This window comes from Mya arenaria, chromosome 6 (genome assembly GCF_026914265.1).
Source record: "Mya arenaria isolate MELC-2E11 chromosome 6, ASM2691426v1".
Lineage (NCBI taxonomy): Eukaryota > Metazoa > Mollusca > Bivalvia > Myida > Myidae > Mya > Mya arenaria.
The window spans coordinates 69,714,550-69,732,225 of NC_069127.1; the positions used below are offsets into that span (position 1 = coordinate 69,714,550).

The 17,676-nt window shown below is 34.9% G+C and overlaps 2 protein-coding genes across 2 annotated transcripts; one reads left to right on the plus strand and one right to left on the minus strand.

The window, feature by feature from the left end:
* Positions 1-3,301: 3,301 nt before the first annotated feature.
* Positions 3,302-6,740, minus strand: LOC128238908 (zinc finger protein 239-like). Its single transcript, XM_052955220.1, has 3 exons — positions 6,640-6,740; positions 5,079-5,187; positions 3,302-4,824 (listed from the first exon to the last, which is right to left on the minus strand). The coding sequence occupies exon 3, from the start codon at positions 4,679-4,681 to the stop codon at positions 3,542-3,544; it is 1,140 nt and encodes a 379-aa protein (XP_052811180.1). The 5' UTR covers positions 4,682-4,824; positions 5,079-5,187; positions 6,640-6,740; the 3' UTR covers positions 3,302-3,541.
* A 136-nt stretch (positions 6,741-6,876) lies between these two features.
* LOC128236778 (gastrula zinc finger protein XlCGF57.1-like) lies at positions 6,877-13,922 on the plus strand. Its single transcript, XM_052951888.1, has 3 exons — positions 6,877-6,961; positions 11,397-11,522; positions 12,296-13,922. The coding sequence occupies exons 2-3, from the start codon at positions 11,423-11,425 to the stop codon at positions 13,639-13,641; spliced, it is 1,446 nt and encodes a 481-aa protein (XP_052807848.1). The 5' UTR covers positions 6,877-6,961; positions 11,397-11,422; the 3' UTR covers positions 13,642-13,922.
* The last annotated feature ends 3,754 nt before the right edge of the window (positions 13,923-17,676 follow it).

Consider the following 17,676-nt stretch of genomic DNA (forward strand, 5'->3'; position numbering starts at 1 on the left):
CGAATAGTATAGCTCTCCTTATTCTTCTAATAGTTGAGCTAAAAATTCATAAATATGTTAACAACAAGAGAAATTGTCAGTATTTGGCCGATCATTTTTCTCAGTTGTGAGGAAATACAAAGGAAACAGCATATTTTATTTCTGTTGATAAGTGCAGATTGTTGGAGGTCAGTGAGAGCAACTGATAAGCCCGATCTTATCTTGACGCTGACTAGTAAATCGGGTATCGATCAGCTGGTTTAACTGGCAAGCCATATCATGTTACTTGGTTTGTGGAAGCATTGACATTTAGTAGTTTCAAATCTTGACTAAGAGGATCAGAATATCCCATATAATACCTATCTGTATTTTAAATGAGGCCTTTAAAATGGCCACTTTGAGAGATCATTCGTGAAATTAAATGACGAGGCAGTTTCAAAAGAAATGTGAATAAACCAAATTATTGGAGGGCCTACCGTATGCATTGAAATGATGTTATTCTAAACATTAGCTAGTTATACAAATATAGCTTACACGGGTTGATCTGAATCCTGTTAGTCTGTTTCCTGATTAGTTAGTAAACTAGGGTCATATTCATAAAACTACTTACGGTAAGTAGTTTCCTAATTTCAGCCATTTTCTACTAATGTATCTGTCTTTTATGATATAATAGGTTAAATTATTACTTTCTATTATCTGAAATACTATTATTTTCAGAACAATTACCAAAATACATACCTTTTATGTTAAAAAAAACTTTTGAGAGAATGTACCCCTTATAGTGCTACAAACACACGACCAGCTGGCTTACATCTATACCACTAGGTGACTACTACTACAAACACACCACCAGCTGGCTTACATCTATACCACTAGGTGACTACTACTACAAACACACCACCAGCTGGCTTACATCTATACCACTAGGTGACTACCAAACACATGACCAGCTGGCTTACATCTATACCACTAGGTGACTACTACTACAAACACACCACCAGCTGGCTTACATCTATACCACTAGGTGACTACCAAACACATGACCAGCTGGCTTACATCTATACCACTAGGTGACTACTACTACAAACACACGACCAGCTGGCTTACATCAATACCACTAGGTGACTACTACTACAAACACACGACCAGCTGGCTTACATCTATACCACTAGGTGACTACTACTACAAACACACGACCAGCTGGCTTACATCAATACCACTAGGTGACTACTACTACAAACACACGACCAGCTGGCTTACATCTATACCACTAGGTGACTACTACTACAAACACACGACCAGCTGGCTTACATCTATACCACTAGGTGACTACTACTACAAACACACGACCAGCTGGCTTACATCTATACCACTAGGTGACTACTACTACTACAAACACACGACCAGCTGGCTTACATCTATACCACTAGGTGACTACTACTACAAACACACGACCAGCTGGCTTACATCTATACCACTAGGTGACTACTACTACAAACACACGACCAGCTGGCTTACATCTATACCACTAGGTGACTACTACTACAAACACACGACCAGCTGGCTTACATCTATACCACTAGGTGACTACTACTACAAACACACGACCAGCTGGCTTACATCTATACCACTAGGTGACTACTACTACAAACACACGACCAGCTGGCTTACATCTATACCACTAGGTGACTACTACTACAAACACACGACCAGCTGGCTTACATCTATACCACTAGGTGACTACTACTACAAACACACGACCAGCTGGCTTACATCAATACCACTAGGTGACTACTACTACAAACACACGACCAGCTGGCTTACATCTATACCACTAGGTGACTACTACTACAAACACACGACCAGCTGGCTTACATCTATACCACTAGGTGACTACTACTACAAACACACGACCAGCTGGCTTACATCTATACCACTAGGTGACTACTACTACAAACACATGACCAGCTGGCTTACATCTATACCACTAGGTGACTACTACTACAAACACATGACCAGCTGGCTTACATCTATACCACTAGGTGACTACTACTACTACAAACACACCACCAGCTGGCTTACATCTATACCACTAGGTGACTACTACTACAAACACACGACCAGCTGGCTTACATCAATACCACTAGGTGACTACTACTACAAACACACGACCAGCTGGCTTACATCTATACCACTAGGTGACTACTACTACAAACACACGACCAGCTGGCTTACATCTATACCACTAGGTGACTACTACTACAAACACACGACCAGCTGGCTTACATCAATACCACTAGGTGACTACTACTACAAACACACGACCAGCTGGCTTACATCTATACCACTAGGTGACTACTACTACAAACACACGACCAGCTGGCTTACATCTATACCACTAGGTGACTACTACTACAAACACACGACCAGCTGGCTTACATCTATACCACTAGGTGACTACTACTACAAACACAAGAACAGCTGGCTTACATCTATACCACTAGGTGACTACTACTACAAACACACGACCAGCTGGCTTACATCTATACCACTAGGTGACTACTACTACAAACACACGACCAGCTGGCTTACATCTATACCACTAGGTGACTACTACTACAAACACACGACCAGCTGGCTTACATCTATACCACTAGGTGACTACTACTACAAACACACGACCAGCTGGCTTACATCAATACCACTAGGTGACTACTACTACAAACACACGACCAGCTGGCTTACATCTATTCCACTAGGTGACTACTACTACAAACACACGACCAGCTGGCTTACATCTATACCACTAGGTGACTACTACTACAAACACACGACCAGCTGGCTTACATCTATACCACTAGGTGACTACTACTACAAACACACGACCAGCTGGCTTACATCTATACCACTAGGTGACTATACTCCAAGCACTCGACAAAGGTGAGTTAAAACAGACTTCACATGCTTAACATAAATGATTTATATCTAACTCAAAAACTCAAGATTTAACATTTAGGGGCACTCCATTCTAACTTCATTGTAAAAAGTTCATTTTTGCATTCCAAACATTGATATCGAATTAATTTAAGGGTATTGATCCATGTATGTATTTTAAATGACTGTGATACTGATTTGAAAGACATATAGACTGCCTTAATCTCAGCATGCTTCTTTAGAGTCATGTCCAATAGCTTTGTACCAGACGCTGTTGCCACCGACAAAATATGCTGATACAGCAACCTTTTCTCCTTCATAAAAGTAAAATAAACAACAGATAAGCTTAATTCAACTAAAACTTCAAAAACAAACAGATTTTGTCACATTTATATTGCATCATAATAAACATATATGTATAATATTTGTAACAACTACATGAAGCAAAATAATTTTAGAAAGTACAATACATACATGTATGTATTATTAAAGATAAATAAAGCAGATTCAAACACAATTTTAAAAGCATGCAAGTAACCCATATCTGGCTGGTAATTAGGTTCCTCAAAATATGAAAATACACCATATTTTTAAGAATGGAATAAGTCCTGTCTAGTCCTTATAGTCCTCAATTGCTTTTTTCATGAATTTTCATATGCTTTTTTAAATTTGGTGGGTGAGTGCACCTATAGTCGCAGATTGTACAAACACAAGGCTTTTCACCCGTATGCGTTCTGGTGTGGTACTCAAGCGCTCTCCTATCAAAGAAAGCTTTGCCACATTTATCACAAACATGTTTACGTTCTTCGCTGTTATGTCGTTTTGAATGGTTCTTCAAAGCTCTTTCACTTTTAAAGGATTTACCACAGCCTTCATGCAAACAATCGAAAGGTTTTTGATCTGTATGAGCAAATGAATGAACCTGTAGCTTTTGTCTGTTTTTAAAAGCTTTTCCACACTGAACACATAAGAATGTCTTTTTTCTATGAAAAGCTGATTTATGACCTTGGAGATGATGAAGAAATTTAAAACTTTTACCACATTGAGGATGATCACACTTAAATTCTCCTTCTGCTCGCGGGTTAACATGCTTATAATACCGATGCACATACAAAAGTTTCCTCTGGGAATATTCTTTACCACAGAAATCACAGATGTATTCCTTTTTCCCCTCATGTTTTCGCATATGATCAATCAAATCGCTCTTCTCAAAATATGACTTTTCACAAACATTGCATTTGTGGTCCTTTTCTTTATCATGGCGTTTACGATGCATCATATAATAGCACTTCATTTTGAACCCTTTCTGACAGATTTCACATCTCCACACACATTTATGGGCTTGAAACCTTTTTAGGATTGTGTACTTTTTATTACATTCTGAACATTGATAATCACCAATTTTACTTTCTTTGCTTTCTGCAGACTGGTTGGATTTTAGTGATTTCCTTTTCTTCGGCTTGTCATTACTTGCAGATGAAGAGGTGTGTTCATCAGTTTCCTGTTGGTTGATATTCTGTTGTGCAAGGATAGAACTAAATCCTGAAGAATCATCACTATTAAACGAGATGGTAGAATCACTGTCATATTCTGTATTGTGGTCTATGTCTTCACCTATTCCAATACAATTTACATCTTTTTTCTTTATCCTTTCTTCATAAGATGGATTGCTTTCTTCATCTTCCTCAATGTCTTTTATAGTGTCTTCTGAAACACAGGGTTGAGTATCATGCGGTACAGTTTTCTGACGAAATGCCAATTTGTTCATCTGCTCAATTTCCTTATCAACAGCATTTGTGTCACTTATTATGAAACTAGAATCTTTTTCCAGGTAATTTTCTGTCTTTACATTGTCATATTCTCTCTCATCCGCAGCTAATTCCACCTTCACAGCAACCTCAATTTTGGGATCTTAAAAGCAATAAGTACTTATTAATACTGAAGCAAAATTTGGATATATTAACAGGAGTCTAGTCTACAATTAATTTGTTAATGGGTGTTATTTAAAAAAAGAGTAACCACTACATTTTCAAGACATGCAGATCTTGACTGCATTACAATTAAGATTGGGACATGTTGCTTAACATGGTGACTGACCAGTCTTGTAAATAGCGCCTATTCATCTATTTTATATCTTTAAACAAAACAAATTGTTCCTTCCATACCTAGACATTTGGAAAAACTCCATCCTCAATATTTAAACAATTCCTTGATTGCTGCTTCTTGGTCTAGAGTCACATACAGGGTTATTTGGAAGACATCCATGGCTTAGTTCTGTAAATATAAACAGTAAAATTAGGGTTTAAGCTAGCGGATTACAGGAGGGTGCTGCACCCTGTCCTTGTTTGAAAGCACCCTTCTGTCCTCATGGAGACCAGTTTTGCACCCTCCTGCCTTCAAAGAATTAAATGCTTGCGTGATCAAACATTTCTTTTGTGTTGATTAAAACTTGAAATATGATTATAAATTCAAACAAACATATTTGGTTGTTGAAACCTTATAAATATTACTTAAATTTTCTAACATTTTCTATGGAATTCATAAATTATAATGCTTTAATTATTCACTGCCATATTCAATGTACCCTTTTTCCCCTCAGTACCCTGTTCCTTTTCTGTAGCACCCTGTCCTTTTCAAAAACCTGGCTAAAACCCTTAGAATATTTGTCCACTTGTCAGAAAACACCTACAACCATGACATTCATTGAATACAGAAGATTTTAAGAGCCATCATAAACACAAGGATGCAAAACATAGTTTTAAGCCAGGTTTTTTTTCCTTTCTCAGACAGGCAGTCCACCTAAATTACAGTGGTCTCAATAAGAACCAGCTGGGGGCAAAATGGACAGATTAAATTGCAATTAGGCCAGTTCAAATTTTGAAAAAAATGTATTTTAAGTAGAATAAGTAGTAGCTGGTGCAGTAACTTTACAATTTGAGACGGTTCAACAAAAAAATTTGATAAAAAAGTATCCTTGAACACTCATTGTTGTGGCTACTCAACGGGTTCTGTGGAAGCCACAATAATGCGCGTATAGGGAGCTTTTTTTAACATTTGGATATTCATTTTGTTCCCTAAATGCCACAAGTTGACTGATTCATACCAATGTAAAATATATTCTTCAACTGTAACTCCACAATATTTAACACTGCATTGTTAAATAAACACACAAATGTTAAACATAAACTATTTTTAGCCAATACCTTTCTCTTATAACACTTAAGTATTTTATGAAACACAAATTTAGATCGATCTGTCAACAAAGCATCACCATTTTTTAACTATCCAGCAGGTGCCCGTTATTTTTCCGCTCAATTATGCTGGGATCTGTCATTCTTGGCTAGGAAAACAACAAGTGGGATATGGAAATGTAGAGTCGACGACACAAAAATTGTCAAAGACTCTGGAGCGGCTGTTTGTATGGACTAGGTTCCGTGGGTGACCCGATGTTTTGCAATTTGAAGTATTTCTGAATATATTTTAAAGAAAATCATCCTTTTGCGATAAAAAAAATGCAAATATGTCATCCCAAAGTCGGTATTGGCTTAGCAGTTTTTGGCCAAAGAAATAAAATAAGGCTGCTATAAACAGTGTGTGAACTTGTCAGACTACAGAACTATTACAGTTGTTTTTCAACTAATTAGTCTATTTTCATTGCCAAATTGTTTTACATAGATAAAATATAAACTTTTTATCATTGTATTTAATATTACTAATATCACGCACCTGCCCGCGTTAATATGAACTTCTAAAATCACGTTAACAATTAAATATACATTGTACAAATACAATCTCAGACCGAATTTCTCTTTGAAGGCCAGCTTTACCTGTTTTACAACATGACAGCCTTAGTTTCGCCTTTTGACAGTTTAATTATTCATGAAGTTTCGTTTGATATTGTTTCGTTGAATTGTTGATAGTTTTATGACAATTAACGTTAATCGATACAAAAATATATGGATTTTTTTCCAAAGCGTTTAATCGATTAAAATTCGAACTTAAAGCTATTATGTTGCAAAGCTGGTATTTAATCATTTATTTTGGAGATGTAAGTTAATATTTTCGATTAAATTAACTTTTTTTTTGGTAAACACTATTTTTGAAGACATTCAACACGAATTAAGATAACATTTAGCCTATATAGTCTCAATTGTGTAGGTTATACCATAGCCACAATAATGAGCAAGTTTTTTTTTAATTATTTGACATTTGTTCCACACCAGAACACAGATGAAGGGTGCGTTGTTATGTCACACCTGCTATGGCCACACACCCGGACCCCCTAAAACATATTACAACAGTGGCTTGATGACAAAGGCTCATTAAAGTCACAATAAATAATTTCAACGTTTCATATTACAGTATAGGGTATTTTTGAATTTTGTCAAATCTCGTTTTATGTTTATGGCAATGTATTATTTTGGTGATATACATGTTCAAGTATGTATAAAATATAATTTTGACTAGTTGAAATTATTTATTGTGACTTTAATGAGCCTTTGTCATCAAGCCACTGTGCATATTACCAGAAATGTTAAAATATTCCCAGGTTTATAAATAATGATGAGGCGTAAAAAAAAAAATTGTGTGTTTCCGGTTACCTGGCCGTGTCTGTTCCGCGCCCGCCGACCGTAATTTTTTTATCCTACCCAAATATTCCTCAATATCGTCAGACGCTTTAAACGTGTATTTTATTCATCCTGGAAAAATCGATAGAGCGTCTGAGCGCACTGAGTAGGAGTAAGCAGGCGACAGATAATGGCGTCTGCCGATTAACTCAGCGTCTCATCTGTATGCAATCTGTTTGAAATTCAGAGTGTGTATTTTATCTCTGCTAGTGACTCAAATATAAAATTAAATGTTTCGCTTTTAATGGTAATAATTCCGATATAACGATGATAATTTTGAGGTATGTCAATATGGTTATAAGCGGAGTTAACTGACGCATAGGGTTCCCGCTGGCGATCGCCATTGTCGCCATTTGCGACAAAATCGCAAAAGTGGCGACAACTTTTCAAATTTGGCGAATTTATGGCGACAACGATTTTTTTCTAAAATATTTTCTTAAAATGACGTAAGTGGTGACCATGCGGCCTGCATGATAATCTATTCTGTCACTGTCATAAATCAAGCGCATCTGCTGGTGCGACAACAAAAATTAATCCGATAATTAGGGCAAGCAGTCACGGCCCAGTCAACACCTCGCTAATTATTGCAGAATTTTATTGCTTTCACGGATAAACAATGACATCCTTTAACTGTAATGTCTCTTATTAGCAAACAATTTTAATATTTAGCTCAACAGCCTTGTTGTTGCGTAATTATCGTGTTAGTTTTAAATATGCAAATCATAGAATTTTATGTTGTCGGAAAGTCACGTGATATGCAAATTTCGTAATGACGTTTACGCGCTAAAAATAGACTTGCTTTCGGTTTTGTCGCAATTTGTAATATTGCTATAAATGCAGCATTCTAAGAGTTCAAAAAGTGTCAAAAAGATTAACAGAAATCAAATAAATAGGATTAAACCCCATTTGATAAGGCTTCTAATATGTTGGCTGGAGTAAAGAGTAGGTAGACAAATTTCTATTAGGAAAGTTATGGCCCTAGTTTGACAATGTATATTTCTTTGAGTTTCCATTTATTTTGCAGAAAGCTGCATTGTTTTTTAAATGTATGAAAGCAACACATACCCTTTTTGTTTGAATTAATAACATATACTTGTGTTGGAATTGTGAAGTGTGAAATACTGTGCACAGCCTTATCAAGTAACTGGAGTTAGGGCTATATATCTTTGACAAAGCTGCATGAAATCTAAATGTATATTTTACTGACTCTACATTTAATCCTTTAATAATAATAATATTTAACATTAAAAACACAATACAAAACATTCATAATTGGCATTTTATTTTTTCCCATAAAATTCCAATTAATTATTATGAATGTTTTGTATTTAATAATATGGGAAATGGAGCATTTGCTCCTCAGGAGCAAATGCTCAGTTTTCGATAATATTTGCAAGAGTGATCAAAATTAGAATACAATGCATTTTTTTTTAAATGTAGCATACATGGAGTCAAGGGTTAATGGATAAAATAAGCCTTTCTGATTTCACAGTGTTGGTTTATTGATAGTAATAAAGAAACAAAGAAATAAAAATACAAGTTGTTTGTTTTTAATATTGATCTTTTAGCAAGAAAAATGACAGGATAATAGTACTAATTTGGTGTTTCCACAGACGTCCTAACAGAAACTGACAAACATAAACATGTGCAGCATCTTGTTTCCTTTGGTTTGCTGTAATTGGTTGTATGGGTCTTCAATTAAGATTGTACAGGTATGGTCCTGAAAGTGCACCAATTAAATTATTATAATGTTATAAAATATTCAAAACATCGAAAAATGGCATCTTTAATGGCATCATATAGTAGTTGTCAAAGATACCAAATATGTGACGGTATAAAAAAAAAAAAAAAAAAAAAAAAAAGCCTGCCTACCGTCCCTATTTTTTTTTATCATGTAACCTGAAACACACATATTTTTTTTTTTGGCCTGAGGAAACTAACAAATTAATAACTACAAATAATAATTTTATTTTTTATACTATTGTTCTATAATCTTGTAAATAATTTAATTATTGTGATTTAGAACTAGTAACAGTTCCCCAATCATTTCTTAACCCTTTACTTCATGTAAACCTAAGCCATTTCAGGCTGCCAGTTCATGGCTTATCAGTTCATATCAGTACCCCTACTTCATAGGAGATTATTGATATTATTGGAATTTTAACCCTAATGTATTACAAACCTATTTTCTTAGTATTTCTTTTGGTTTAATCAATAAGTCATCAATGTAAAGTTTATAGAGAATTAAATTTCCAATCCAGTCATATAAATTTTATTTTGTTATCTAAATTATTTCCGCATGATATTCATAAACAAACAGAAAAATATGTCAAATTTGATGAAAATTAATTTTTATTACACTTTTATTTATCAAACACAACACGAAATATTATATAAACAACATATTTTTATAATTCATTTAATGCAACCTGAATTGAAACAAAGATGGACAGAATTAAAAAATAGTTCACAACAAAGAAGCACGGTATATTTATATATATGATACAGAAGAAAAAAAAAGTTGATCAACAGTCACAGTACGTATAACTTTCGGTTATTTAACACTACAATGAACAAATAAAGTTATTATTCAACTACTAAATGAGGCCTGCATGTTATTGTTTACTAAATTTATATCGTTTATTGCATGTCCATGTATTGTCATTTGGGTTTGATTTTAAAAATCCTCATTTCTCGTATCCTTGTGTGCGTGACGCCGAGGTCTGAATTCTCGACGTCGTACTCAATGTCTCAAACTCATTTTAATTGAAGCCAGAATGTTCCGATTCGTCAGACAAACACTGAAATATAAATGACATTATTCAGGAATGTTGTTTTAAACTGAAGTTAACAAGGGCAGAAATTAGCTCTACATTGCATTCTTGTGTATTCGAAAACACGTGTTTCAACAGCTGATCGATGTTAAATTGGGTCATGTCAAAGTTTAACAATAGGGATAGTCATTATTTTATAACACATTTGTACTTACTTTCAATTTGTAGAAGCAGATGCGCATTTTTATGACCGGATTAGCGAAACAGAAGTGACACATATGTCCCATATAATGATTTATGGCCTTTGTTTATACAAGCCAGATGATTTTTTGTTTATCCAACATGGCCGACATTTTGACACGTTTTCGAACCATGACCTGTGACGTCAGGCGCGTGATCAATAAAATATAGTTGTATTATTGGTAGTTAATTATAACTTGCAGTATTGTGTAAATTTCCACGAGGAAAACGAGACAGAAATGCCCACAAACCTGCGCAGTCAACGTTTTACGCATCTTTGATACCAGTGACCTTATTTCGCGATTTTCCGAAATTCTTTAAATAGTAACATAGTGTTTTTTTTAGTGCATTGTATTTATCGATGTTTATACTTCATGAATATGAATTTATAGCGCATAAACAAGCATCAGGTATGAAAATAAATGCCCCTACATTACGAATACGTAGGATTACGTATCTATGAAGCTATGGATAAAACGTTAAGATCCGTATCTATGAAGCTATGGATAGATAAGTAAAATTGCGTATCTATGAAGTAAAGGGTTAAATTCCTGGGAATATTTTTGCAGTTTTGTTAAAAACAAATCTGGAGGGGGTCGTGGCCATAATTATCAGGTGTGACATAACAACACAGTCTGTCCCTGTGCTGCATCCCTGCCTCTAGTAGGCCAAGCACAAAAAAAAATCAAAACACTATAACTTCCATTACTAGGTTATACCTCAATTTTGATAAACAGAAATACTTTTAAATGGAATAAACTAATATAATGTATGATCAAGTTTATTTTCATGGAAACACAAACAAAACATTTTATGACTACATCAACTGTCTTTTTTATAGATACATTCTGATTCAGCAGCACTTTAATGGATGTTCACCAAATTACTCTGTATGTGACACTGGAACAAGAAACAGCCATACAAGAACTGTTTTTCTTGAGAGGATGGAAGTTCTTAAAGTGTATGGGTAAGCTTTAAACACTTTGCTATTTTTTTAAGACCTTTGGTGGCCCGCCTCACTTATATATATATATATATATTGTTATTTATAAATAAGGAGAAAAGTCAAATAGGAGAATAATAGTAGTTGAATAGTCGACACACTGAAAAAAAAACAATATACAATAAAATAATAAATAAATGAGAACTATAATACTTGACATATCTTACTGTTGTTATTTGATAACAGTTTCAAACATCTCAAGAAAATATGTAATTTACTTGGAAATGTCCAAAACACAAATTCAGAATAAATGCAACACAATGGTTATTATTTATGATAATATCAAATCATAAGTGAATACGTATACCAGATATAAGATGATCCAATATCCTTATGAAAAACTTATAAAACAAATAATGTCTTCCACAATGACCTGTTCTGGACAAAGGCTCTCATCAAAATGGTTTTCTAAAAATAGCTGTGTCCAACCAAAACTGGTTTTGGAGCAAATGATAGGTTGTTAACCACTAAGATCTCACTGGGCTACATTTTGATGATAGATATATTTATATTTGTATTTGATTAAGATTTTTTTAAATTGAATCACCATGTTTTAAAACCAGTGCTTGTAAGCTGTTCCCAACAAAATTGGTTCAGCCATGAAAAGTAACGTTATATATGCATATAACTAGTCTAAACTGTTGTTATGAAGTTATGCACAAGTTTATTTAAAGAGGAAAAGGTCTAGAGATATGATTCATACACTTTTTAACCTTGTATGTAATGTACCTTTTCAGATCTAGTAAATGGTGTTACTGTGAAGGTTGAGTTAGCTTCAGATGAAAAGGAGCATAATGATGCACATCTAAAGACAGAAGATGACAATGTTGGCGATACCAGTTTCATCCCAAGTAACACAATTGCTGTAGAACAGGGTAACAACACTGCCTTTCTAGAGAGAAATTCCTCAAAAGATGCTGAGTCATGTGATTCAGAAGAAACAGTGAATAGCATTAAAAATGCAGTTTGTAAGTTGGATGATGAAGATGGAAGATGTAACAGCAGTCTTTCTTCTTGTGAAGTGCTAAAACAAGATGATGTTAAGCACTCTTATAAAGATAATAAAAGATATCTAAATATGCTTACAGATGACACTAGTAATTCAACCATCTCATTTGATAGTGATTATAATTCATTTGCATTGGATTCTCCACAAAATATCCAACAAATTGAAACTGATAAGCATTCATCATCCTATACAAATAAAATTGCTGATAAATGCTTCATTTTTGAAAAATCAGCAAGCGATGCAAAGTCTGAGACGTCAAAATCCACAATTACAAACAAAGGAAAAAAACAGGATAAAAAATATCAGTGTACAGATTGTAATAGAAAATACTTTCACTTAAGTAGGTTTAAAGAACATAAATGTTACACTTGTGAATTCTGTCAGAAAAAGTTTAAACTCAAGTGTTATTATTTGACACACCGTAAGCGACATGTTCAAGAAAGAAAACATAAATGCAGTATTTGTGAAAAGGCATTTTATGAGAACTATGACTTGGTCGACCATATGAAAGTACATGAGGGGAAAATGGATTATATCTGTGACTTCTGTGGAAAAGAATTTTCCCAACAGAAAGCTTTGTATTCTCATAGATATAATCAGCATATTAACCCTCCAGTGAAAGGCGAATTTAAATGTGACCAATGTGATTTGGCATTTCCATTCCGTGAACGTCTTAAAAATCATGTAGCGTTTGTCCATACGAAGGAAAGGCCTTTCTTGTGTGTCAAGTGTGGAAAAGGGTTTAAAAACAAGTTCAAACTGCAGGCTCATGCCTTTTCTCATACAGAAATAAGGCCATTTAATTGTGAACATGGAGGCTGTGGAAAATCCTTTAAAAATAAACATACTTTAAGAAGTCACTCTCGAAGACATATTGAAAGAAATCATGTTTGTGACCAATGTGGGAAATCATTTTTTGATAAAAGAGGACTTGACTATCACACAAGAACTCATACAGGGTTTAAACCGTGTCTTTGTACGATCTGTGACTATAGATGCAATCATCCACCAAATTTAAGGAAACACATGAAAATTCATGAAAAGAAGCAAAGAGCATCAGCAACATCTTTATGACAATATCTCTTACTGATTGAAAGAACTACATCTGTAAATTTATAAATGAAGGATTAAAGGTATATCAGCCATCACGCAGACCAGAATAAAATGCTCAAGATTGTCAAATATTTATTTTGTTTTTGAACTTCTAATATGGTTATAAATACATATACTCATTTAACATATTTTTGCAATTGAAAAATACATACATACTAGTTTTAACAAAATACATATACTAATTTTTGCAATTGAAACCTAATATTACTTTCATTATTAAAAACACAATCCCTAACATTTCATTCATTATGTTCAAGTTATTCGCAGCTGATACAATGAACTATTTTGTTTACCCGTCTCTTCAACTAGAGCGCTCTGTCCTTTTTCAAACCTGACCTAAACTCTAGAAGTACATACATATTTTTGTATAATCATTCTGAACACATATTTTTAGAAGCTTCTCCAAAGGACACAAATGCCCCATTACCAAACCTTCCACCTAAAGAAATAGACTTACATACCATCATTTAAGTTTAATTTGAACTAAAGATTTTTTAATTAACTGACCTTGACTCAACCCAAGATGCGCAATTTTACAATCAGACTAACATTACATGCATATTTGCATGATCATTGTGAAGGTTTATGACTAACTCAAATACTTTTTTTTATTTTTAGATATGTGTTGTTACACTGAAATCGTTGCTTTATATGCATAATTTTAATTATGTCAAGGGTGATAACTCTTGATAGGTACAGCCACAAAAAAACAGGCCTCAATTTCTCAAAAAAGTATATTGACACCAATTTTACAAGAACGTCTGACTTAATCCTGTTACAAGGGACTTGAGAAATTGAGGTCTGTTTTTAGCTCTACTGGCCAAAGGCCAGAAGAGGTTATGTGATGGTAATGTGTACGTCGTATGTGCGTCCGTGCGTGCGCCTGTAAACAATTGCTTTTAAACACGATCCAGTCTTAAGGTTTGATTGTATCTCGATGAAACTTACAGTATTTAGATATCCATCAGACCTTGGTTCCTTTGGAAAACCAGCCAGATCCGCTCATGCATTCCTAGATTATGGGCCTTGAAAGCATAAAAAATCAGTGCGTCTGTAAACAATTGCTTGTGAACACGATACAGACTTCAGTTTTGATTGCATCTCGATGAAACTTGTACAGTATTTAGATATCCATTAAAGCTCGGTTCCTTATGGAAACCAGCCAGATACCCCTATGCATGCCTAGATTATGGGTCTTCAAAGTATAAAAAAAATGCTATTTTTAGCTAAGTCTATTTTTAGCCAAGTGTACATGAGCGAAGTCTATTTTTAGCTAAGTTTACATGTAAAGTCACAATTGCTTGTGAATGTTTGTTCAAATTATGCCCCTGGGGTCATTACTGGCCATGCCCCCGGGTTCGCAGGTTTGGTATACTTAAATTGGGAAATGTTAAAAAACCTTTTTGTCTGAAACAGCTATTCAGATCCTTGCTATTTTGACCAAGGCTTAATTTAGTGTCCACTACCATGGTTGTTCAAGTAATGCCCATTGGGTCAAAACTGGCACTGCCCCGGGGGTCACAAGTTTCCTAGGGACTTATTTAAGAAATTTTCAAACCACAAGGCCCATACCTTTGATATTTGTTGTGGAGCATCATATGATGACCGTCTAGCAAAACATTTGAAATTATGCTCCTTGGACAAAAGCTGGCCCCACCCCTTTTGACTTACTTTTTAATGTTTAAAGCTACAGCAATAACATTTTGACCATGTGTACAGTTTTGCAAACAAGCATCAATGTTGTCCTCGGATGTCCTTGACTTTGACCTTTTGACCAACTTTTTTATTTTTAAAGCTACAGAAATGAAATTATGACCATGAGTACAGTTTTGAAAGCAACTACTTTTTACCCTCAGATTACCTTTACATGGCACTGTATATTAAAATAGTTCATGCAACTAATCTGTTTACAACACTTTCTGTCCTCAGATGTTGAACGTGCAACATTTTCGGCTAACCCAAAAACAAAAAGTGAACTATATATTTTTTGCCTATTTTTTGCGCATACCTACATGCTCTGGATTGAAAATGACCACAAGAGACATGCCAGTAGAGCGTAGGCCCTCTTGGGCCTCTTGTTTATTTATCAAAATCAAATTTAAGTATTTCTTTTGGCTTATTGAAATAATTTCATTAGGAACTAGGCTGTGTTTACAATAACACCATTTATTTGGATCAATGTATGTCTAATTTTAACATCTAAAATAAAGAAAAATCGATTGTTTGCCAGTAGTGGATGTTTTAGCGGACTTCACATATTGTACATTTCCAATATGTGATGAAACGGGCTTCAGGTGAACAACTTCAAACACTTGTAAACATTCCTGTAATGTCTTATCATTCTGGCTTATATACTTTTGGAGGTGCACGTGACGTAAGATTGCATGCTTTATACGCTATTAAATATTATTTTAACTTTACCAAGGGCAATAACTCTGCTCCTAAACAACTAGGTGCATAGATACGCATGCTCCTTATAATTCCTGTTAAGTTTCATAACGCATGCCTATACACACGTTTACACGGCATGCACCACTAGTTTTGATATTAATTGCCCCTGTAAAGTTTCATCAAGGTCCGGTTGGGTTTAGGAGATGTAGCGCAAAAGAATCTCTATGCTCACAGTATATTGTAAAACTAGACGCCAAATGGCGACATGTCGAGTCCGTTGAAAGAGCCTTTAAAACAGACATAATGCGCTTCCATGCAAATGCAACACAGAATAACATGGAGTTGAACAATACCTGGAAAGATCATTTCAACCTTAAAACCAACTTTGACTTTTGAGGTGCAGACCTGGGTCGTGTGCGTGACATGCTGTCTCATTATGGTGAACATTTTGGCACGGTTTTAGAAAATCCTATAATGTGTGGTCAAGACACCGCCCAGACAAGAATAATTTCAACCTGTGACTTCTAACCTTGACCTTTGAAGAACAAACCTGGGTCTTGTACGCTACATGCCGCCTCATCATGGTGAACCTTTTTTACCAGTATTTTGAAAACCCTATCATCCATGGTCAATATACAGCCCGTACAAGAGTCACTTTAAACATTGACCTCTATTCTAAACATGATCTTGACCTTTGATGTACAGACCTGGGCCTTATGTATGACACGCCGGCTCACAACGGTGAACCTTCTTGGCAAGTTTTCGTTATTGGTCCCAGCTTAGGCCTTGGAACGTTTTCAAATACTGGATTAGTCGTGAAAAGAGTATCTGTAGCACTTATACCCATATAATTATATAATATATATAATCTTGTACGTGTTCCGTTTCCAAAAAAACACCAGATCTGGTTAAGATTCCACAGGAGTGATTGATATAAAGCCTAATTGTGTATGGCTATGACTATTTTTCAAAGAGTAATGGCCTTCTTGTCGAGCCCGCTTGTGGTGAGCGATTTATAGTTGTCAGAATGGCTGTTCCATGTATGTGTGTAGTCCGGACTGTATCTTTACCATGCATTATAGGATTTAAAAAAAAACATGCCATGAAGTTCACCATGATGAGATGTGTCACGCACAAGACCCAAGTATTTTCCTCAAAGGTCAAGGTTAGAGGTCAAAAGTTGAACTGATCCTTGTCCGGGCTGTATTTTGAAAATGAATTATAGGATTTTCAAATGATTCTTGTCCGGGCTGTATCTTGACCATGCATTATTCAAAAAAGGTAAGGTCACGCTAAGATGTCAAACGTTGAAATGATGCAGGCTTATGGCAGCATTTCGTTAGAGAGTAGTCTCAGATATATAATGTTAAAATCACTTGTAACAGCGTTTTTTATGTCCAATATAAAACTAGTAAAACTATATTTCATAATTCAATCGTTCAACATAGGTTGCATGAGAAACTATACAGATTTAGATATAAAGAAATATTATAAGCCAATGAATATGACTGCATTTAAGATATTTCAGCAGGCATGATGACATTTGGAAACCCTTTATAAATTAGGTTACAATTCATCTGCGCAGAAAAATATCAGCATGCAAGT